The sequence below is a fragment of the Panthera tigris genome, chromosome B2 (genome assembly GCF_018350195.1).
Source record: "Panthera tigris isolate Pti1 chromosome B2, P.tigris_Pti1_mat1.1, whole genome shotgun sequence".
NCBI lineage: Eukaryota > Metazoa > Chordata > Mammalia > Carnivora > Felidae > Panthera > Panthera tigris.
The window spans coordinates 140,541,944-140,565,035 of record NC_056664.1 but is presented as its reverse complement, the minus strand read 5'-3'; the positions used below and the strand labels follow the sequence as shown (position 1 = coordinate 140,565,035).

The 23,092-nt window shown below is 51.4% G+C and overlaps 1 protein-coding gene across 1 annotated transcript; it reads left to right on the top strand.

Moving 5' to 3' along the window:
* The first annotated feature begins 239 nt into the window (after nucleotides 1-239).
* LOC122238865 lies at nucleotides 240-22,472 on the top strand. The gene is made up of 4 exons (XM_042987626.1): nucleotides 240-276; nucleotides 8,801-9,471; nucleotides 17,480-17,577; nucleotides 21,935-22,472. Exons 1-4 carry the CDS (start codon nucleotides 240-242, stop codon nucleotides 22,068-22,070), a joined length of 942 nt encoding a protein of 313 aa, XP_042843560.1. The 3' UTR covers nucleotides 22,071-22,472.
* The last annotated feature ends 620 nt before the right edge of the window (nucleotides 22,473-23,092 follow it).

Below are 23,092 nucleotides of genomic sequence, written 5' to 3'. Positions count from 1 at the left end.
CACGGTGGGATTTCGGGCACCTGGATGAGTGGTGGTGAAGGTGACGGTGGGGTGGTGATGGGGGTGGTGGCGATAGTGGGGGTGGGGCGGAGGTGGAGATGGTGGCAGGGAAGGTGGTGGTGGTGGCGTCATCGGTGTGGGTGATAATGGCACTAGCGCTGTCTACACAGCAATGCCTCAGGTCATATCACCCTCCTCCGACCCCTGACCCGAAAGGTCCGTCCTGCGTGGTACGTGCCATGGGGCGTGTGAAGGTGCACGTGCGCTCGGACTTACGTGAGCGCGTATGTGTCTGCCACGATGGCTTTAGGGCCTCCAAAGTTTACAAAACCCCTAAAGCTTTTAAAATAAAAATAGGGGTTAAACCATTTGGATCTTCCAAATTAGAAAGAATAAATGAACCACCCAGCTGTAGTTATAGGCAATTAATGTGATTCTGGGAGGGCTTCGCTGCAAGATAATGGAAAAGCTGATTATAAACGAGCCAGGAGTAACGAGGGAGGTCAGAGCGGTCCCTTAGCTCTGAAGGAGAAGCCGGAGCTCTACTCTATCCCGCGCTGGCTGCTGCCGGGTGCGAGTCTCCTTCCACGCTGGCTTCCAAACCTGGCTGCCCACGCGGGCCACGCGGGGAGGGCAGGCCGGGGCTGACGTGGGCCTGTTCCCCCAAGGAGGGGAGGAGCCGGAGGGCTGGAGCCTGGCCTCCTTTGTGCAGCCCCTGCAGCTTCAGAAAGAAGAGGCGGCTGAAAATAAACCCAGGGCAGGGCAAGGGAAATGAGGGCAGAGAGGGAGAGAGCAAGAGTGAGGTCCCCGTGAGAACAGACTAAAAACAGGACTTCTGACCTGGAAAGACGCCGGCAGAAGCAGGGAGACTGGAAAACGTGTGAGTCAGGGAGCTGACTGGATGTGTCTTTTCACTCTGGCCAAGAAGAATCTCGAAACCACACTGCAGATGCACCGTGGTCCTTAGGCCGACCCCCATGGCTTGAATGTTTGCATTCTGACTTTATCCTTGTCTTAATTTTGGTTTTAAATCTCTCTCCTGGGCCATATATATATATATATATATATATATATATATAATTTCATGTTTTGCTTTCTTATATCCTACTGCAGATTCTTTTCTAAAAACAAGTCAGCGCTCGAATAAACAGACCAACAGACCAACAAACAAGTTGAGTACTTTTTACCCTCCGAGTACCCTCCGAGTACCCTAGAGTACTTTTACCCTCCGAGCTGACCAAGTTCACCAGGCAAGTGGTGGTTCAGGCTGAGCTAGGACCACCTTCCACAGCATGCTGTCTTCAGAAGCTGCAGTCTGGGCCATGCCCCCTCTCTGGACACCTGTCCACGCCCCGCCTGCCACCCCCGGCCAAAGGGGTCTCACACTTTGCATGTCCAGCCTCTGGGCCTCCCGCTGGGAAAGACCAGCTTTCTGGCCCTATTCGGCTCTTGCGGGAGCTGTCGTGTCCTCAGAGACGTGAAGGGTTCACCCTCTTCCTCAGACAGTTTGCCTGTGGGGACCCCTCCCCCACTCCCAAGTCCCCCTGTGTGGGAGGAACACCGTGGGATCCTTAGGGGATATCCCTACCCGGTGGAGGACAGCCATGTCCCCTACACGCCGTGTGTTGTCACACTGTACCTTGGGGATCCCTCACACGACCCACTGCGGCCTCTGTGTGGTAGTATATGTGGCTAGGTTGGGAGCGAGACTTGGAGAATTCATGTCTGCAGCTCGCAGAGCAACAGCACATTTTGTGACTAAGGAGTAAGGACCTGGGTTCGAATCCCAGTCCTCCACATACCGGCTGCATGCTTTTCTTGGCCTCTCTGCACATCAGTCGGGCGGGGATAGTAATCAACCACCTTGTGGGGTTACTGTGAGTGTTCAGAGATTTAAAGTGCTTGGTTCAGCGCCGGGCACAATGCAAATTAGGACGATGATCATTTTTATTATTATTTCCCTTGGGTGGTGCGCCCTGGCCTAACAGCCTGTTGGAGAAATTGCACCACTGGAACTCTGGGGTTCAAAGCAGGAGCCGCTGGAAGCTGCAGAAGCCTGGTAACCGGACACTAGTCTTGTATGACCCCAGCCCCAGACCTCAGTGGTCAGGAGAGGCTGTCCACCCGCCCAGCGATCTGTCCCCAGTCCTGTCACAGTCTTGTCATGGGACACCGTGTTGCCACCGCCCCAAAGGCAGATGCCAAATGGGCCTTGGACAGAGAAACCAAGCCCCTGGCTTAGGTGAAGACTACTTTTTGAAGTTTCCTTTGATTTTGGTGCCCATGCTCCGCATCGTGTACAGCTGTCTCATATGTAGATACTTTGTCTTCTAAGCTTTCCTTATTTGAGGAAATCTTCAGGCTGAGAGGAATTCTCTCTGGAGAAGCCAGGATTCGATCCCCAGCTTCCCTTGCAGCTAGGACGCAGCCCCATCAATGAGCCACGCCCACGCAAGCCCTTGATTCAGAGGTAAAGAATATGCGGGAACAGGCTCAGCGTGGGGGAGAGGGGGAGGGGGGGCTCCTGTCCTGCTCGCCCTGGTGAAGCAAATACGCCTACTTTCGGGTGAAGATGTCGGCTGAGGCTGCAGAGCCCGCCCAGAGCTACCGGGTCCCGTTCCCAGGGCAGAAGTGGCATCAGGGCGGTGGCCACTGAGATGGCCATGGGGCTGAGCTCCTGCCACCTGAGGTGTGGGACGATTTTAGGCACGGATCCTGGAAGACCAGCCTTGCTCTCTTTCTCCAGCTCCCTAGAGCTTTCTGTGGATCACCCAATAACCAATAATTCCCTTTCAGCTTAAACTAGCCCGGGTATGTTATGTTCACGAACAAGAGGACTGAGTGATAAGCCACCGACTGACCCATTGCCTTGAGCTGGGGCCCCCCACTGAGCACTTCACTGCGTCTTTCCCGAGCCTCACAGCCCCCTGAGGACACAAGCGACTTCAAAGAGCCAAGCTGCCTGGTGTCGCAGCCTCAGGCCAAGCCATTTGAGGCCAGCAATGGGTCTCTTCAGAAGAGACAGTAATTTTTAGCCTTCAAACCTAAAATGCTCTCCAGATCTTCTCTAGAAGGGACTGAAACACCTGCTGGGGCACTAGAGCTACTCAGGCCCTTGAAGGTGCTCCCCGGGCCACCTGGCGCAGGCTGGGGATCCCTGGGTCCTCTGCATCCCAGCCCCCTCTCGGCCTGATGCCGCTGGGTCCGAGGTCAGAGGCGGCTGCACCCCAGGACTCCTGGGGAGGGGTGCGTACCTCCCCGGCAGCCCCCTCAGTCCCGTGAATCTGGGGCTCAGTCCACCTCCCAGCTGCAGGCAGAGACCTCCCCACTGCTCAGAAGAGAGACACTGCCTTAGACTCTGTGTGTGGTGTGCGTATGTGTGTGTGTGTGCATGTGTGTCTATGTGCATGTGTGTGTGTGCACGTACACGTTCGTGTGCGGTGTGTGTGCACATAGGTGTGTGTGTGCATGTTTGTGCGTGTGTGTGTGTGTGTGTGTGTGTGTGTAAGGTGCTCTTCTCCTGGGCACAGTCCTTTACTTCGGTTCCTAATTTTATTACATCAGAGCTCTCCACTGAACAGTCAGGATATTCAATTAATCCCATCTATGCACGAGTCAGTGCCAGTACCACCGAAGGGACAGTTGTACTCACTCTGTCCTTCAGATGACCCCTGTCCCAAGTCAACGTCACAGAGCAGTTAACGCTTTCTGTGAACAACACTTTTGAACTCCGTGGTTACTTCCTCCGAGCCACAGACAGAACCCAAGTTCTGGAACCAGACATTTGTTATGCTCACTTGTGAGGAACATATATAATGCACGTGACAAAACGTGTGCCTGTGGGGCCTCTGGCGTACAAGGGACAAGGTGAGCCTCCAGCATCACGGAAGGGTCCTGATGCCCCAGCCCCGGAAGAGGGTGTGACGAGAGGGTGGGTGCTGGGTGGGCAATGAGCAGGCGGGCAACGGGGAGTGGGGTGGGGGTCTTCTCTGAGGCTGGCTCGCCGAGAAGGCAGTGACCCCACAAGGAGCTGGTGAAACAGCCAACGCCGAGGAGGACAAGGACACCCGGGTGTTCTAGAGAAGGGGAGCTGAGTGTGGCAGGTAAGAAGGTAAGGACAGGACGTAATTCATGGGCCCCCATGCAGAACGGAAATGCAGACCCTTGTTCAGAAGTGATTAAGAACTTCCAGGCAGTGACAGCAGAGTCAGGAGCAAGCCTGGGGCCCTGTGCGCTGCAGATGGGTCGCCCTGAGGCTGGCCCTGAGTGAGGACAGGGGTTGAGAGGTGGGCAGGGTCAGACCATGAGGCCTCGGATTTTATTCCACCCGTAATGGAATGGCCACAGGAAGGGCCCAAGCCGCGGCAAGATCTGACATGGTGCCCGTCCTTGGACCGCGGCCTGGCTGCTGGGAGGAGCCTGTGCTGAGGAGGTGAGGGCAGGTGGGGGGCAGGAGGGGACCAGGGAGTGGCTTGCTGGGACCACAGGAGAAGAGGTGGTGGGAGGAGGGCGGGCTTTAGAGAGAGCTGATGGATTGGCTGCAGGCGGGGAGGGGACGGAAGCCCTAGAACCCCGCTCGATTTGCAATTTGAGGCGCCCCTTAGCCAACCCCGTGGGAGCACTGAAGGGCACCCTGTCCCAGGGAAGCAGCACCTCTCCCGCGGACGCCCGTTCTCTCCCTCCTCACAGAAGTCTCGTCGCAGCTCACGCCCAGCGACAATGCTTGCTGGAGACGGGTCACAGTCAGGGGCCATCCTGCCAGATGCTAAATCTCCCCCACAAGAAATCCAGACACAAAATGTGCAGTGGCCACCGTCCAAAACCGCTGTGTACAGAGCGGCACCGAGCCCGTGAGGACAGGAGGTGCCACAGCGGGAAACACTGGAGCCCGACGACGTGTTGACTTTGGCAAGCTCCTGCGTGTCTTGTCACGGAAATGGAGTTTATGGAAATTGCAAACGGGGACGAGAGGGCTAAGCGAGGCTACCCTCTCCGACCGTCATCCAAAGCGATGTTAGGAAGGGCAAGAGTTACCATTTCCTGAGCATGTGGGGCGTGCAGGGGACGGTCAAATGCCCTGGAGACTTCCCACACATCATCTGACTCAGTCCTTCCCACCGTCCTGTGAAGTTAGTGTGATTATGCCTCTATTTCAGCTGCTGAAAACGGGGCTCAGAGAAGCTGAGTGATTTGTTCAATATCACACAGGCAGTTAAATGAAGCCCAAATTTTATTATTATTTTTTAATGTTTATTTATTTTCGAGAGAGAGAGAGAGTGCAGAGCGCGAGCGGGAGAGGGCAGAGAGAGGGAGACACAGAATCGGAAGCAGGCTCCAGACTCTGAGCTGTCAGCAGAGAGCCCGATGCAGGGCTCGAACTCATGAGCTGTGAGATTATGACCTGAGTCGAAGTCAGACATTTAACCGACTGAGCCACCCCGGTACCCCAGTGAAGCCCAAATTTAAAAAACCAGGTGGCAAATCTTGTGAGCATTATGATTGGGCTTAGCGGGCCACAAGAATCCTGGCGCCCTTGCCAGTGGCTGATACGGGAGGGAGCATGGGACCCGTTCTGGGCAACGAGTCCGGAGAAAAAAGTGTGGGAGCAGGGGCTTCTGGAAAACACTCTCTCCCTGTGAGTCTATCACCTCTCCTCCCTGTCTATCGGCATATTGTAGGAAGGTAAGGTGTGTGGCCCGGGGCAGCCTTTTAAGATCCATGAGGTGACAAGGATAAAGCCAACCCGCTGAAGATGGGAAACGGAACTTGGAATGTTGGCCACTGGCCTGTCAAACCAATCTCAGGACCTCCCACCTCCAGATTTCTTGAGTGAGTGGAAAATGTCTTTATGGTTGGAAGTCACTGTTAGGTAGTTATTAGTTACTTCCAGTTGAACACCTCCTAACATAAATCCTGGGCTGGTCTAACTTCAAAGCCCATGACTTTTTTTTTTTTTTTTTTAAGTTTATTTATTTATTTTGAGAGAGACAGAGACAGTGTGAGCGGGGGAGGGGCAGAGAGAGAGAGAGAAAGAGAGCGAGAGAATCTCAAACTGGCTCTGCGCTGTCAGCATGGAGCCCAACATAGGGCTTGATCCCCTGAACCGGGAGATCGTGACCTGAGCTGAAATCAAGAGTTGGACGCTTAACCGACTGAGACACCCTGGCGCCCCCAAAGCCCGTGATCTTTTTCCTGTTACACTCTAATGTTTACATGGGGGTCCAGCTGTCATCCGATGGCCACGGTCAACCTAATGCCCAACAGTTACAGAAACAATTGGATTTAGAAACTGAAAAGAAAACTCAGTTTAAAGAAGGAGAGGTGGTCAGTTCAGCAAGATCAGAAATCTGGCTTCTGGCCTTAATTGTTCTTGGCATGAATCCTAGCATCACAGAACTTCAGAGCTGGAACAGACCAAAACAATCATCTGGTCAAGCCCCGTATTACAGGTGGTGAAATTGAGCCTTTGGGAGGCTAAGGCTTGCCTCAAGGCCCACAGATAGCATCAGCCCCCAACTGGAACTCGGCTCTACCAGTCGGCTCTCAGACAAGTGATCTTCTCCTTGCTCTCCACACAAACTCCTTATCGACTTTGTCCCAAACTCTGATTGGCCAATCGTCTCAAATCAAAAAGAAATTGTCCAGCGCCTGGGTGGCTTAGTCAGTTAAGCATCGGACTCTTGGTTTCAGCTCAGGTCATGATCTTGTGGTTTCCCGAGAGCCCAAATTGGGCTCTGCGCTGGTAGCACAGATTCTCTCTTTCTCTCTGCCCCTCCCCAACTTGTGCTGGTGCGCGCCCTCTCTCTCTCTCCCTCTCGAATAAATAAACTTAAAAAGAAAGAAAGAAAGAAGTTCTCAATTGAATCACATTCTTGTGACAGGATAAACCTTGGTGTCATTGACTGAGGTTTCTTTCATGCACATTTCCCTGTTGTATCAAGTTGCCTCCCTCTTCCGATGACTTCAGCAGCACACCCTGCCCAGAAAATAGAAAGAGCCCAGAGACAGGGGGACAGGGTGGAGAGTGTCAAGTTCTTGGCTTTTCAGATTAAAATTGGTTCTTGAGTCTCATCACAGAGACAGCTGTCTTGAAAGCAAGTGTTGGACATTTGGAAATTGAGAGATTAGGCTCTGGCGGCATGCAGTCGACCATAAATTGGGAAGAGAAGAGCTGAGGAGTCAGAGCACCATGCGCCTTAATGAAGACTGCCCAGGCTGGAGAGAAAGGGAGCTCAGGTGCTGGAGAAGCCCTTTGAAGGTGACAGACGTGCAGGGAGAAAGGGCAGGGAGGGCAGTAGAGGCCCCAGAGCAGACCTGGTGACTCCAGCACTTCCGGGCACTGGCAAGTCCCTACAGGCGTCTGTGGTGGGTGGCTATGCGGTGGCACACACCGAGGCTGTCCTACCCAGTTTATGGGTGAACCAAATCACTCAAGGTCTCCCCACCAGCTGGGATGCTGGAGCCACCAGGTCTGAGATCTGCCTTTTTCCGCACCCATCTCTGATGCCCAACCTCTGCATTGCCAACCTCTGCCCCTACCTGGGAATAAACGCCTGCTGGGGTCAGAGAGCCACAGCTCAGGGACCAGGATACTTAGGACCCACAGTCCCCTTTGTGATTTTGCTCACATCCTGAAAACCCTCCCCCAGGAAGCTTGGAAACCCAGTTGCACCCACAGCTTTGGGAACTTAGACTTGGACCCAGGGGTCAGCGGCCGCTGGTGCAGCACCTCCACTCCCCCTGAGGCCCCAGGAAGATGGTGTCCAGGAAACCCGGCCCTTCCGCGGGAACTTGCTTCCCGATGCTGACCTCGAGAAGCGGTGCGTGGGAGGCACACAATTCCCCAATCTCCCGGGTGCCAACGCTGAACGCCCCCACTGGCCACCCGGTCGTGGGAAGTTGCAGGTCCCAAGACCACCCGTCGGCTGGGCTGGCGGAACCCCGTTTCCCCTGCCCCGCAGCGATCGGTGGGACCCGTGGCCCGCTCCCCCCACCCAGCGCTGCAGCCCAGTGTCACCTGCGCCCGGTGCTGGGCTCCCCGTGATTCCAGTTACTGGGAGGCCTCGGTGGGTTTTAGATCGTTCTGAATGACTTGCGGCGGGGCCTGAAGCCCCTGCGTGCGCTGCGCCCCAGCCCGCGGCGCCCACACAACCGCAGCCCGGCGGTGCACCACACCTCCTCCGGCTCCGGGCCCCTGGGAAGTGTTCCTCTGCCTCTCGGCCCTGGCAACACCGCCCGTTCCTTCCTTCCGGACAGACCACCCCCCTCCCCCCCCAGCGCCAGGAGGCGTCCTGATTGGCCCAAGCCCAAGAGCAAGCTGAGCTCCCTGACGGTGATTGGTTGGAAGTGGGCCCCGCGTGCAGCCTGGGCCACGTTCCTCGCTCGCTCGGGAGAGACCCTGAGAGACGCCCTTCCTCTCGAGACTGTGTCTGGATGTCCAGCTCGACGGGGACCCGGAGCCCCACGGGCCGAAGCTGGTGCCACCCTACCTTCAGCCGCCTGGTGTGAAATAACACGTGGCACCGTTTTCTGTGCCCGATGCCAGAAGCATCCTCGCTGCTCCCTGATTCTATAAATGCTGAAAACACCTCCGGGGCTTCTGCGGAGTCAAGTCCTGCTTTGGTTTTGCCCCGGCTCGCCTGGGGCATTTTCCTCTCTTCCTCGTTTGCACGCTCTTTGCTTGACCCTCTCTGGTGACCAGCTCTTTAGTGAGAATCACGTCTCGTTATGCTTCCACCCAAGTCCCCCTGCCGCCCAGAAGCAGCGAAGAGACTGGGGACTTACACGTGCTAATTCTTAGCCTCGCCTCTGGGCCATTATTACCCTGATTTTACATACGGGCGCGGTCACTGGAGCTCAGAGAGGTTGACGGGCTTGTCTGAGGTCACAAAGCTGGCAGCTGACAGAAACAGAAATCGAGTCCTTACTAGACAGTCTCGTGGCACCTGGGCTGCTCCACGCCCCTGCCTGGAGCCTCTGCCGTCCACCGTCTCACCCGCCCCTGCTCTTCACCATGTCCTCACCCTGACCTGGCTTCACCGTCCAGGAGCAGGAGAGGGAGACACCTCCACCGCCCGGAAGAGGAAGGAAGGGGGTGTGAGGTGTCGTTGTCACACAGCATCACAAACCACCAAGGTCCTCGGTGACACACGACGGCGATCTAGGCATCCCTGCTCCGCGGGCTCTAGGCTTGCCCACGTGACTCGCTTAGGCCAGCGGGCACTGGGGAGAGTCCCACGTGATGGTTCTGGGGAGAACGCGTCTGTTCCCATCGATGTCTTGCACTTTGGCCATCGCCACGAGGAAAGGCTCCCTCGGAGCAGCTGCCGCCCCTTGAGCTGGGCCCAGAATGCACACACCTGGAGTGGAGTCATCCCTGAGCTCCGCAGGGAGAAGCTGAGGCCTCCAGCCACGCCCAGCCTAGAGCAGCGACTCCAGGCCAAGCGCGGACGCTGCGCGAGGCCAACTGAGGTGAGCAGAGCTGCCCAGCTGCCCTTGTAGACGCTTATGAGGTGGCACGAGGTTCTGGTTATCGGCGACGCGTGCGGTGGTGAAGATCCTCTGTGCTCGGTGAGCGCCTACGTTTTCGTGACTTGTATCGGTTTACCGCCTCTTTGACGCAAGAAGTGTTTTGGCCTTTGGGTGCTATTTTTAGAAGATCTTGTGGGCCAAGCACTTAACAGAGGACCTGGTAGAGAGCAGACACTTGGTAAATGCAGTCGTGATGATGATGGTTTGGTGACGTTGATGATGGTGGTGGTGTTGGTGGTGAGGATGATGGTGACGATGATGGTGATCATGGTGGTGGTGATGGTTTGGTGACGATGGTGATCATGGTGGTGGTGGTGGTTTGGTGACGATGATGGTGGTGGCGGTGGTGATGTGGTGATGGTAATTTTATCAGGCACTAATTAGAACCCTGGCTTCTCAGGGCCACTCCTGAGCTCCTGACTCCTCCACCGAAGGAGAACTTCCTTCTAGAGAGACCTTGGTGCTTCAGAAAGCCTCAGGCTTGCCACCCAGGTAGCAGCACCTCCTTCGTCTCAGGCCGATTCCACGGCAGCTGACCCAGGCCTGAGTGGCTCTAACGGCATTTACCTGCCCCTGTGTTTACCACACAGAAGATAACTCTTCAAAAAAAAAAATTAATGATATTATTATGGAAAATAAACAATCTGAGGCATCACAGAGAAATGTGAATTAAAATGAGCTGTGTGATGGACTTTCCATCTTGTTTCTGGAAGGAGGCCAAGACCTGGAAAATAATGAGGTGATAACAAGGAGAAAGAAAGGCTGTGATCCTTCTGCCACCTCCTAGGCCTTCTGGGGCAGGTTTAAGTCTCTCCTCTCTGTCCCCTGTGGGTTTCCTGGAGCCTTCTGCAGCTGAGGATAGTGCCGCTGTCACTAGAAGGGGGAGTGGGCCACCAAGAGGCACAGGTGAAAGCCAGATTCACATAGCCCGCAAGTGTGGTAGGTCCCCAGGGGAGAAAATGCTCAGGGACGTTCCATTCAAGTGGGAAAGATACTTTCCAAACAAATAAATGAAATGACTGCAGGTACTAACAAATGCTTTAAAGTAAAGAAGGCAAAAAAAAAAAAAAAGAGAAAGAGAGAGAAAGAAAATGGTAAGAGAAACTTGAGGTGGGGAAAGGAGTGTTGGGGGTTGAATTATGTGTCACCCCAAAATTCAGATGTTGAAGCCCTAACCCCTTGTCCCCCAGAATGTGACCACATTTGGAGACTGGTCCTTTAAAGAGGTAACTGCATTGAAATGACTTCAGTAGGAAGGTCCCTAATCCAAAATGACACTGTCCTTATAAAAAGGGGAAATTTGGACACAGACACACAGGGAAACATGACGTGAACGGGAGCTGGGCCATTTCCTCGCCAAGGAGATAGGCCCGGAGCAGGGTTTCCTCCACAACCCTCAGAAGGGACCAGCCCTGCTGTCATCTTCACAGACCCCAGGACAGAACACGCAGAGTGAATTAGCTGAATTTCCAGGCTCTTTAGCAGGATTGCAGTTGTTTGCAACCTGTCAGTTACTGAAGGCCGTGCTTGAACTGGTAGAAACTCAGCCACTCCCTGCCCATCCCTGAAGTAGGTTCCTCGTCCCTCCCGGCCAGACTCCAGGCCTGTGGCTGCCTTGCTGGTGGTGGCTCGATAGGTCGGAACGAGCTGAAAGGACAGGAAGCTTCCAGAAGAGCTTTACCACGGATCCTCCAGCTCTGGAACCTCTTTCAATCCCAGCCTCAGCCTTTGCTTGCCGAAGGCAGTCCTTACTGCCCATGGGAACCAACGTGAGCCGCGTGTGGCCGCGGACCCAGGACATACTGTGTAACCAGCCTGCCATCTTGCCACTGGCAGCCTCTGCTGCCACCACTGGAGAAACAAGTTCTCAATTTCCTTTCATCTTTGTCCACCACTCCAGCCGTAGAGTAATAAGAAAATACTTTTGACAAGGGTCAAGCTTGTGGATGACACTTTTTTGGTATAATGCTTAGCCAGTTACTTTGCATAAAGCTGGAAAGCGATCGCTCTGTGCCATCTGGCTGTGCTGGTCCTCAGCATAGAATGCCATCAGTAAGCGATTTAGAGGGCAAGAACGATCCTTCTACTAGGGTATACATATCTGAGTCCTCACCTTATACTGTTAGATTATAAGCATGCATTCTCAATACTTCTCTTCAGTTTGACACAGAATAATGGCCAGGCTTTCAGGGCTGCTCCTGTTCTGCCTTTATAGCTCTGAGTCTGGCCTCTTTCAACACCCCTGGTCCCAGGAAGGCAAGCTCTTTCTGTTTTATTTCCTGCATCTTCAAGGTCATACCCTTGAGCTTTGGCAGAAAGTCCATAAGGATTCTGGGCGGCTGTGTCCGGAGGGCCTCAAACTTGCAGAACTCTGAGCCCATTCTCGTTTTTTCTGGGCACAGATCCCCATCTCCTATGACATCCCTGTGACTAAAATGGGGACACATAGGCTGGAGGCAACATGGAGCCCTCATCCAAGGGCTGAGCAACTAGTTGAACAGCTAAACCTAAAATGTGTCCCAGAAGCAGATGAGTGTTAGTTCAAAGGGCTGTCCAGGGGAGGGTCCCCGCTGCCCTTGGCACTTTCTTGTTCCGTATTTGTGTAACACATGGATTCAGACACGACCGGGGCATAGAAAACATATTATCCTAATAGTTAAGAATCTGGGCTGGCACTGTACTGCTGGGGTGAATGAAAGCCAACTCTCTTGCTAGCTAAATGTCCTGGGGCAGGTTATTTAACCTCTCTGTGCCTCAGTTTACTCAGCTATATAATGGGGCTCATAGTAGTTTTGCCTTTAGAATTGCTGAGTGGTGGGGTGCCCAGGCGGCTCAGTTGGTTGAGCGTCCGACTTCGGCTTGGGTCATGATCGCGCAGTTTGTAGTTCGAGCCCCGCGTCGGGCTCTGTGCTGACAGCTCGGAGCCTGGAGCCTGCTTCTGATTCTGTGTCTCCTCCTGTCTCTGCCCCTCCCAAGCTCATGTTCTATCTCTCTCTCTGTCTCTCAATAATAAGTAAACATTAAAACAATAAAAAAAAAAAGAAGAAAAGAATTGTTAAGAGTGTTAAGAGTTGGGACTTATGAAGCATCTAGAATTTACCATCTGGGTATTGGCTGTTGTTACCACAGCTACCCTGGTTGTAACAGGGGGGTGGGGCACTGGGGGACAGGAGGAGTAAATGCACCAGTGAGCAGAATAGCATCCAGAATATCTAAGTCATGATGATGGGTGAATTTAATGGTTAAGCTGATCGTTGTGCCCCCAGTGTCTCGAAGTGGTATGGGGAGGAAATGTTCAGTAGCAAGTTACACAGAGGTCAGCCACAGGGTGGGCTCCCCTCCCAAAAAAGCTTATGTAATTTCACTCTGTGCCCCTAGATATGGGTGATCGGAAGAGGGAGAGCATCAACCTTTGCCCTAGACAGACGCATCACACATGGACAGATTTGGGGTGCCCCCTGTAAAAAGAGTCCAGACAGGCAGGAACGTGTGCAGAGAAGGAGATGGTAATGCAGGAGCTTGAAAGCATGCGAATCAAAGTGAGGCTCACCGCAGTGGCAGGTAACGCGCTTGCCATAGAGACGGAACACAACAGCTTATTACTTGCTCACTAAGTGATGCTTCTAAGTGGGGAGCAGCCCTCCTCCAGCAGCGGGGTGGGTGCCTCCCTTCGTGCTGAAGGAACGTGGGGCCTGTGAGTGGAAGGTTTGTGAAAGCCAGGTCTGCAAATGACCACATGGCCTGCGCTCACGTTCATCCCAGGGCCACGCCGACCTTCAAGAGAGGGTGGGAAGTGCAGTCTGGCCAATGAGGCCAGAAGAAGAGAACTCTGTCATCAGCCAGTGACCCCTGTCACTCTGCCCAGTGTGAAGAAGGTCCAAGAAACTAAGGATGTCAAGTCTGAGAAAACTTGGGAGAAAACAAGACACGTCTTCAAACAATGGAAGGGTCTTCTCACGAAAGAGAGGATCATCTTTGTGTCACTCCAAAGGGTAGGAGTCAAATCTGTGGATGCACAGACCTAGGGAAGCAGGTGGGGTGAATCGACCATCCCAGTTTGCCCAGACTCTCCGGTTGTAGCCCTGAAAGTCCCACCTCCTGGGAAACCCTGAGGGGTTTCCAAGGACCAGGGCACTTGGTCATCCTAGTTAGGGCCAATTTTGGGTTGATACAGGTGTGTCTAATCCTAAGAGTTCTCTCGGGCAGCTCTCCTTCCCCCATCCCCATCCCCACTCATTCAGATAGGAGTTATAGTGCTGTTGACTGTGAGTTCAATGTTAACGAACCAATAATATATATTAAATACTGTGTCTTTAAGCAGAAATACATGTACATCAAGGTTGTGGGGTTTTTTTAATTTCTAAATTTTTGTTTATTTATTTTTTTGTGTGTAAGAGAGAGAGAGAGAGAAATCGTGGGAGGGACAGAGAAGAGGAAGACACAGAATCTGATGCAGGCTCCAGGCTCCGAGCTGTCAGCACAGCGGCCGACATGGGGCTTGAACTCACGAACCGCGAAATCATGACCTGAGCCGAAGTTGGACGCTTAACCGACCGAGCCACCAGGCGCCCCAAGGTTGGGTGTTGATTGAGGAAAATGTTCTGACCAGTGGCTTTCGGAAACCTAACCCTGTATTTCCCCTAGCAGCAATGGTGCGGTATTTGCTAATTCAGTGATTGTGATGACATTATAGAATGTAATTACCAAAAAATAACAAGGCCGAATATCTACGCAATGGAATATTTTTTGGCCATAAAAAGAAATGAAGTACTAATACATGTTGTAATGTAGATGAACCTTGAAAACATTACGTTGAGTGAAAGAAGCCAGTCACAAAGACCACATACTATGTGATTCCGTTTTATGAAATGTCCAGAATAGGGGACTCTCTAGAGACAGAAAGATTAGTGGTTGCTCAGGGCGGGGGGAGGGAAGGGGGTTGGAGAGCAGAGGAGCAATAGCTAAAGGGCACAGGGTTTCTTTGCAAGTGATGAAAGTCTTCTAAAATTGGCTTGCGATGGGTGCACACATCTATGAATAAACTAAAAAAACACTGAATTGTGCATTTAAAGGGGTGAGTTGTGTGGTATGTGAATTACAGCTCAATAAGCCTGACATCCCTCTGCTCTTCACAGGGGGGCTCAGCCCCTGCCCCAGCATCGCTTGTGGGAGCAGCCCCCATGCCTCTCTCTCCGGCGCCACTCTCTCCAGAACGCTAGGGGAGTGGGTTCTCTCCTCACAGGAGGAAGACTTCCCAGCAGAGGTGCTGGTGCAGGCCGGGTGCTCCAGGAGAGCACAGGTTCTCTTCTTTGCTTGTTGGAGCACAATTTAGAAGATCACCCCATGGACGTATCAGAGCAGGAAGCCAAGCAGCCCGTGGCAGTGATTCTAGATGACATAGCTGTACATCTCTTCCGACCCGGAGAGCCTCGTATCAATCAGGAATGCTTTTGCCCACAAGTAACAAAGCACCTGACAAACAGTAGCTGAGCAATGAAGAGAGGTAATTATCTCACACGGCCAGGAGTCCGGAGATCTGCCAGCCCAGGATGGGCACAGGTGCTGGACGGCTTCCGCTCCCCCATCCTAGGCCTTCCACCTCGTGGTCATGAGACACCAGCAAGCCACGGCCATCACATCAGCACACAGAAGTGTTCTTTGGGACAGGAAGGTGGCAGACGTGCACAACGGCATTTTCCTTACTTGACTTCGCCAGAGTAGCTTGACATCAGGAGCCTCCAAAACCCCATCAGCAGGCTTGCCCTGTGTCTCATTGGCTGCAACTGGGTCACATGGCCGGTCTCCGAGCATCGTGGGATCACAGTGTCGTGCTTAGATCAGGCACGGTGGTGCCTTGGGAGGTTGACAAAATGGAACCCCCGTCTCTCTACCTCAACCAAATCCAACCGCTCCCAGCAAAGTGAGACGAGAGATGGGCAGTGGCTGCTAGGTGGGCCGTGACCGCCATGGGTGACGTAACGGGAGGCAGAGGAATGTTGACGGTGTTCTCCTCCAGGGATACTATTTTGACATTTGGAGAACCACCAGAAGAGAGAGAGCGTTTCCTTGGTCCCAGGAGGTGAAGCATTATTGTGTGACTGGGTATCGATCTTGTGGCCACCTTCTGGCCTCTGTGTGGCCCTTGGCACCTCCTGATTCTCTGGGAGTGGAATGCGCTTTGAAACGCATGTGTTGGCATTGACGAGGCTGAATGATGGCTCATATCTGGAGATCTGATGCGTCTGTGATGAGCGGTCGGATGCCTTCCACATGTGTGTGCTTTCGCAGACACACACCCTAAATGTGCCCACCATGTCTTGTGAATACAGCAAAACGGCTGCAGCCTTCTAAAAATTAATTGGTTTCTGGATCATTTGCATTTTTTATAGTTTGCCAACAAAAGACAGGGAGAGGGGAGGGAATTTATTAATGTTTGAAGAAATTCTCCAAAAGGGGAGGCAGCGAGCATTTTCAGCGAGACCCAGAGACGCTCATCTAAATACGACACCACGTTGCTTTCCTAGCCGCCTCCCGGGCCAGCCCCTCCGAGGGGAGAATTGATATGCAGCTCTAAAAGTAGACAGCTGCTGTGGGCGCCAGAAACCGCCTGGGGCTCACATTATTTTAGTCGGGGTCTGCATTATGGTTTGGTAACGGCCATTTTCAGAAAACAACCAAGGCAATTTCAGGATTTGCTGTCACAATAGGCACACTAAAAATAAAGTCAGCATAAATAGATTAAGAAATTGACAGAATAACAAGGCATAAAGAATTAGAATGAGTGCACTCGCTCCAGATGACAACCCAGTGCCCGGAGCCGAGGGAGACGGGGGTGGGGGAGGAGTCTGAGCTGCTGACTCGGTGGTTTCTCCGCTGCCTGACTGCGCGGAGAGCTTTTCACGGGGACAGGGGGACAGCCGGCGCTTAATCTAATTCCACGTTCGTGGCGGCGGAGGCACTAAGCTGAGGGGGGGCAGCCACTTAAAAGTGGCTGACACCCCTTAAAAGACAGATTGGGAGTTTTCCGCAGCTGGCCCTCTAGTCCCAGAGGTGACTTTGGAGAAGGGGAGGGATGTGGTAAGCAGTGTTGGGGGGTGGGGGGGAGAAAAAATGTTTTTAATTCAGTTGTGATATTTGGAGAAAATAAATCTGTGGCAAACTAGCACGAGAGGAAAGAAGAGACAACCATGTGCTAGAAACGGACTGTGTCATCAGAGGTCAATACGTGCTAACTTTGGGGAGGTGGACTCTTCTGATCTAGCCGTTTCAGGCAGTCTTAACTAGTCAGTGGCAGAGCTCTGGCTGGGGATTCTGAATCCCTCCCCTCCCCCGCTCCCCAAACACACACATACCAGTGTGGCAGGAAGATGTCATCGCTTCTTTCCCACATCCCAAGCTGGGTGCCAGAGAGAGGCAGGCAGGGAGCCCGGGGAAACCCCAAATTCCTCATTGTCTTCACCCTTCACTGATTCTAAGCTGAATAGAATAAAGCGACAGACGCTTTTTATCAGAACATCTTATGGCATTTGGGGGGAACATCATTTCTCAACCAAGTTCCCTGGTGTTAACAGATGTTTGGCGGGGGGGGGAAAAAAGGTGTTCTTAACGTAAGTTTAGGAAATTTCTGGGTGAATTTGCAGAAGGGCTTCTCAAAGCCCTTAATGTGATAAGGTGCTTTGTGGACCTTGCAGAAGGGATAGGATGGATGAGCTCCTCAAATGAATCTTACCATTAAAACTCACCCTTTTAAGAATTTCTTTTTGGTGGGCCACCTTGAGGGATGTCTCTGGATACTCACCACATGGTTTTCAGCCACCTGAATGTCCTGAAGGCAGTGCCTCCTCCTTGAGAGAGGTGGGAAAGTTAAGGACACAGCCCTCTGCACTCCTGCCTGGCCAGGGTCAGTTTACTTTGAAAAGGGTAACATTTTTATTGTGATTTTTTCCAGTTCGGGGTACCCATTCAGTTGTCTACAGGAGATGTGGATGAAAGACTGAGGACAATGGCAGGAGTTCTCCAGCTTGGGGAAGGAGGAGGGACCACAAGGTCAGTCTAGACCCTGCCTGCTGGTGGATGCCTCGCTTGTGCCCCTCCATGCTGTGCTAGTATTTTGGCAGACCTTCATTACAGGTCAATAAAAGTTACATAAATGAAATGGGGCTCCGCTGCGGAGACATTTAATCATTTCGTTAAGCATACTATTGTGTCCAGGTGCTCTGCCAAGTGTAGACCTGGTTATGACTTCATCTAATTCCTAACTGCTGGGGAAATAAGCGAGCGATTCCTCTGATGTTCCTCTCAGTACAGCCCTCCCCAGGCAGCTGCAAGAAGACAGGCGGCCAAGACGGGCTCTGCCGGAGGAGTTAACCTCCCGTGTTTTTGTAAGGCAGACAAGACTTCTAATCAATCTTTCTCTTGAAGGTTCTCTGGCCTGACTGGAATGAAGAGAAGACGAGGGGGGAGGTCGTGTGCTAGGGTGGAGGGTGAGAGGATGTGGGGGAAATCTGGGTCCTCCAGCTTGGCCAGGGCTTCAGAGCCTCTTGGGTACCCAGTACTATGTTCCAGAGGGGGGCGTGCACTCTTGGAAAATGTGGTGGGCCCCCCTCCCCGACCTCTGGGAGACCTGTGCATGCGTCTGCAGCCAGCCCCACTAGGGCGAGGCTCAAGAAGCTTTGAGGCTGTAGAAGAGCCGTCAGTACTGCCTGTGGTGGGGACCCACCAGTGAGCAGCACTCGTGGAGTGAGAGAGGATCCTGTCTGGGCATCGTAGCAGCTGAGAATTTCAATACAGGACTATATGGTGAAAATCGAGATGCTCTCCAGAATAGACCCACACATAGATGGTCAGTTGATTTTCAGCAAAGGTGCAAAGGCATCTCAATGGGGGGAAAGGATGGTCTTTTCAATAAATGATGCTGGGACACCTGGATATCCATCTGCAAAACATGAACTTCCATCCAAACCTCACACCGTATACAAAGTTTATCTTAAAATGGACCACACACCTCAATGCGTATAGAAGAACACTGTAAAACTTGTAGCAGAAAACATAGGAAAAAGTTTTGTGACTTTGGTTTAGGCAAAGATTTCTTAGCTACAACACCAAATGCAGGACTCGCATAAGAGGGAATCAAGGTGATAAATTGGATTTCGTCAAGATGAAAAACTTTTTCTCTTCAAAAGAAAATAGAATGAAAAAGTCACACCAAGACTGGGAGAAAATATTTGAACAATACCTATCTGATAAAGGACTTATACCCAGATTGTATTTTTTTTTAACTCTCAAAACTCCACAACAAAGAAAATAAACAACACAATTAAAAACTAGACAGAAGATCTGAACAGTTTACCAAATTGTCAGAAAACGCCAAAGAAGATACACAGGAAAGATGCTGAAAAAATTCATCACTAGGGAAATATAAATAAAAACCTTGATAAGATACCACTATACACCTACTAAAATGGCTAAATTAGGGGCACCTGGGTGGTTCAGTCGGTTGGGCTGATCCCAGGGTCCAGGGATCAAGCCCCATGTCAGGCTCTGCACTGACTGTGGAACCTGCTTGGGATTCTCTCCCTGTTCCTTCTTCCCCACTCACACTTACTCGAACTCTCATTCTCGCTCTCTCAAAAAAACAAAAAACAACAAAAAAAACCCCAAAACAAAAAGAATGGCTAATTTGAAAAGACTGACCATATCTAGTTCTGGTGAGGGTGCAGAACAATGGAATTGCAAATATAAGTCAGAAATAATTGGGTTACTTTCTAGAAAAAGTTATTCTGGAAGAGTGCAATATGACAAAATAATGGTTAATTTGATGTCAGGGACCTAGAGCTCAGTGTCCTGGGTCAACATACAGATTACTCCCCACCCCCTCCCATCTGGCACCTCTGTATCAGATATTTGGGGTAAAAAAAATGTTTGAAAAGTTTGGAAACATAAAGAATATCTCTAGGAAGAAAGGTGGGATTTCTCAGTGTATTTCTTTTTCTTTCTTTCTTTCTTTCTTTCTTTCTTCTTTCTTTCCTTTTTTAGTATAATTTCTTTTTCTGTTATCCTCAACCAGAATGGAAAAAGTTAAATACAGACTCTTGATAAACTTCCAGACTTGTGCACGGAGACCTTAGGAAGATTGCCAAAAGTTGCAGAAAGTTGTTCATCAATACATATTATTTGCCAATATTTACCTACTCTTATTTAAAAAAAATCTTTTTTAACATTTATTCATTTTTGAGAGACAGAGAGAGACAGCACTAGCAGGGGAGGGGCATAGAGAGAGAGGGAGACACAGAATCAGAAGCAGTTTCCAGGCTCCAAGCTGTCAGCTCAGACCCTGATGTGGGGCTTGAACTCATGAACTGGGAGATCATAACCTGAGCTGAGGTCAGGTGCTTAACCAACTGAGCCACTCAGGCACCCCCACCTACTCTTAGGCTAGGCGGTAGTATTTACCTCCTGCTAGAGAGGTTTTATAAATGATAATGCCATTGAGTTTCTGAAGGAAGGTATGAATAGCCAGATTTTAGAGATGATTCAACTGGCCTTCAGAAAAGTTAAGTAACTTGCCCAAGGTCACACAACTCCTAAGTGGCAGAGCCAGGATTGAAACTCAGGTTAGTCTGATATCAGTCCCTGTCTTTTCCCTTCCATTCACTGCTTCCACCAAGGGACTGGTCTCTTAGATATACATATATGGGTCCTCTTGGGGCATGTACTTGACTTACTTCCCTCCTATTTTGTCTTTCATCTTTTATGTAATGGTAAGAGATATGTGTTCACGGTTTGCTCTGTAATTTCTCTCTTTTTTTAATTTTTTCAAACTATACACAAGTACTATATTTATTTTTATTTACTTTAAATGTTTTTAATGTTTATTTTTGAGAGAGAGAGAGAGAGAGAGAGAGAGAGAGAGAGAATCTGAAGCAGGCTCCAGGCTCTGAGCTGTCAGCACAGAGCCCAATGTGGGCTTGAACTCACAGACTGCGGGATCATGACCTGAGCAGAAGCCGGACACTTAACCGACTGAGCCACCCAGGTGCCCCTATTTTTTTTAAGTTTATATATTTATTTTGAGGGAGACAGATACAGTGCAAGTGAGGGGGGGCAGAGAGAGTGGGTGAGAGAGAGAGAATCCCAAGGAGGCTCCGCACTGCCAGTGCAGAGCCTGATGCAGGGCTGGAACCCACAAAGCCGTGAGATCATGCCCTGATCTGAAACCAAGAGTTAGATGCTGAACCGACTGAGCCACCCAAGCACCCCTGCTCTGTAATTTCTAATGGTTACAGCATCGGCCCCACCCACCCACCCCACTAGCAGTTTCCAAATACTTCCCAGGCAGGAATTACATATGCCATCTCTCTCTCTCTCCCCCTGCCTGTCTCTTCTTCAGCAGCTTGGCCTGTTTCACTAACCCTAAATAGAGAACTTAAAACCTAAACTCCCACAGCTCCAGTCCCCAGACAAGGAAAGAGGCCTAACTATGGAGTAAGGTCACCCCGGAAAACCTCTAGACCTTCTAGTAATGGGGGAAGGTTGTGCTTCAAAACTTCTCTGATCAGTTCTGAGAATGAGGTCATGTTTGACAAACAGCATTGTTCTGCGCGAGCGGCCGTCAACTCACTTGGCAGGAATAAAGACTTGGAACATGCCAGTGATTATTTTTAATTGGATGGGGCTCGTGGCTGTACCAAAAATCCATGTATTTCTGATGCTGCTGCGGCTGTGTTGTCTTGGCCCTGCCACTCCGGATGGCCGGATGTCCAAAGGGTGCTGGTGCCTGCAGAGAGGAGCCCCTAAGCCTGGGGCAGGGGTGGGGGGGTGGGGGGTGGTAGCAGATGCCCCCCCCCCAGGGCTCCTCCTACCTGCTGGGATGAGTCCGCTATAGGCCAGCAGGGGCTGGGCTGGAGGGGTGGTGCTTAGGGGGCAAGGGGAGCCAGAGGCTGCAGGGTGCAGGAAGGTGCGGGGTGCACCGGGTGGAGGGACCCGCTTGCACTCACCAGCCCGGGGCTTGGAGGGTCTGACAGTTTGTAGAAAATGCAGATCCTTGCTGACGATCTGCCACCCTATGGGGGTACTGGATCCCATAGCAGGGGTGGCACTAATCCCATGCACCAAAGGGCCAAGTAGGAGGCGGTAAGACAGGGAGCCTTGGAATGCTCTTGTTTCTGGCTGCAATCACCATTGTGAGATATTAAAACTAAAACAACAGAACGTCACCTCTTGGACATCCATGGACAGCATGTCTGTCCTCCTTTGCCGGCAGCTGCCAAGGTCTTTAGGGAGATGGGGTTGTTGGGTTTTGTTGTTTGTTTTTGTGTTTTGTTGCACGGGAGGGGGTCGTCTGGGAGCAAAGTAGATGAGGCAAGTTTCTATGGAGTCTTTACAATTCTTTTTTCTCTTTTAGAAATGATGCATTAAGGAAAGCAAAGTCACTGGATACTCACACTGTTCCGGAGGCCTCCAGTATAGTTTCAAGGTTTTTCTCAAGAAAGACAAAGGCATGGCGTCCCTTGCTGTGTGGCAGTTTGCAGGCAGAGTGACCCCTCTGTCTGTGGGCCCGGAGGGGCCCCAGAGCCTGGAGAGCAGGGTCCCTCTCTGGGCAGCGTGGCTGGGGCGCAGTACCACGGCAGACCCGCCAGGGCCGCAGACAGCAAACGCTGGGCTGCGGTTTCGTGGCTGGGCCTGGGAAGTGCTCTGCGCATGGTGCTGTGTAAGCCGGCCGCCATCAGCGCAAGAGAAGGGTCTTTTGCAGATTTTGGGAAGCTGCTTCTGGACCACAGAACACCTTACCAGAAAGATAAGGGGGGATTCCCCGTGGCGTGTGGGGGTTTGCTGCAAGGCCTGTGAATTGTGCCAAGTTGAGACTCCTCTTGTCCTGAGAAGTCCCCGTTTCACATTCAATAGCATCAAAAAGAACTTAAAACATTGTATGGTAAGACCAATTACAGCTTCTAGTCTCTGTCCCGGGTGGGTCTTTAACCCCCCTCTGTAACTAACACATACATCTGAAGAAGAAATCTCAGAATTCAGATAGCCCCTAAGTCCACCTGAGCCCGGTCCTCTGGAAAACACCCTTGACATCTACATTATGAGCCCGAGGAAGCTTTGCTTGTAGACTGGGTTGCATTCCCTACAAAGCCCTTGATTTTCACAGCCACCTAAGCTATTTCTCTCTCAAGGCATTGCCTTTGTGTAGAAATTTATCATATTTTTTTCCTCAGCCCAGAAGTGAATTATTTTTTTTTTAAATTGAAGAAATCCTTTAAGCTGTTTTGGACTTATTCAAGCATGTAAAAAGGGTATTTTCCATCCGTAGTTCAGATGCCTAGTATGTTCTCAGATAGCCCAAATAATTTGAATTTAAAACTTTGAATTGGGCCTCTTTATGTAACATCTTAAAAAGGTGCCATTTATGAAGAAAAATATGGTCATGAAATAAAGGATATGGGGAGTAAGTGATCCTGCTGGTTACAGTAATAGATGGGGACTCATAAATCTTAGTTTCTATTCTTGGCTCTGGAAAGAATTTATGTGTTCACTGCGCTTGGCACATGGAGGCAAC

Excerpts from the sequence above, each read along its gene's own strand:
- LOC122238865 (XM_042987626.1), top strand. The coding sequence starts at position 240 with ATGGGGCGTGTGAAGGTGCACGTGCGCTCGGACTTAC. Across the intron at positions 277-8,800 it reads GCACGTGCGCTCGGACTTAC|CCTCGCCTCTGGGCCATTAT; the intron begins GTGAGCGCGTAT and ends GCTAATTCTTAG. Across the intron at positions 17,578-21,934 it reads GAAGGAGGAGGGACCACAAG|AAATGATGCATTAAGGAAAG; the intron begins GTCAGTCTAGAC and ends TTTCTCTTTTAG.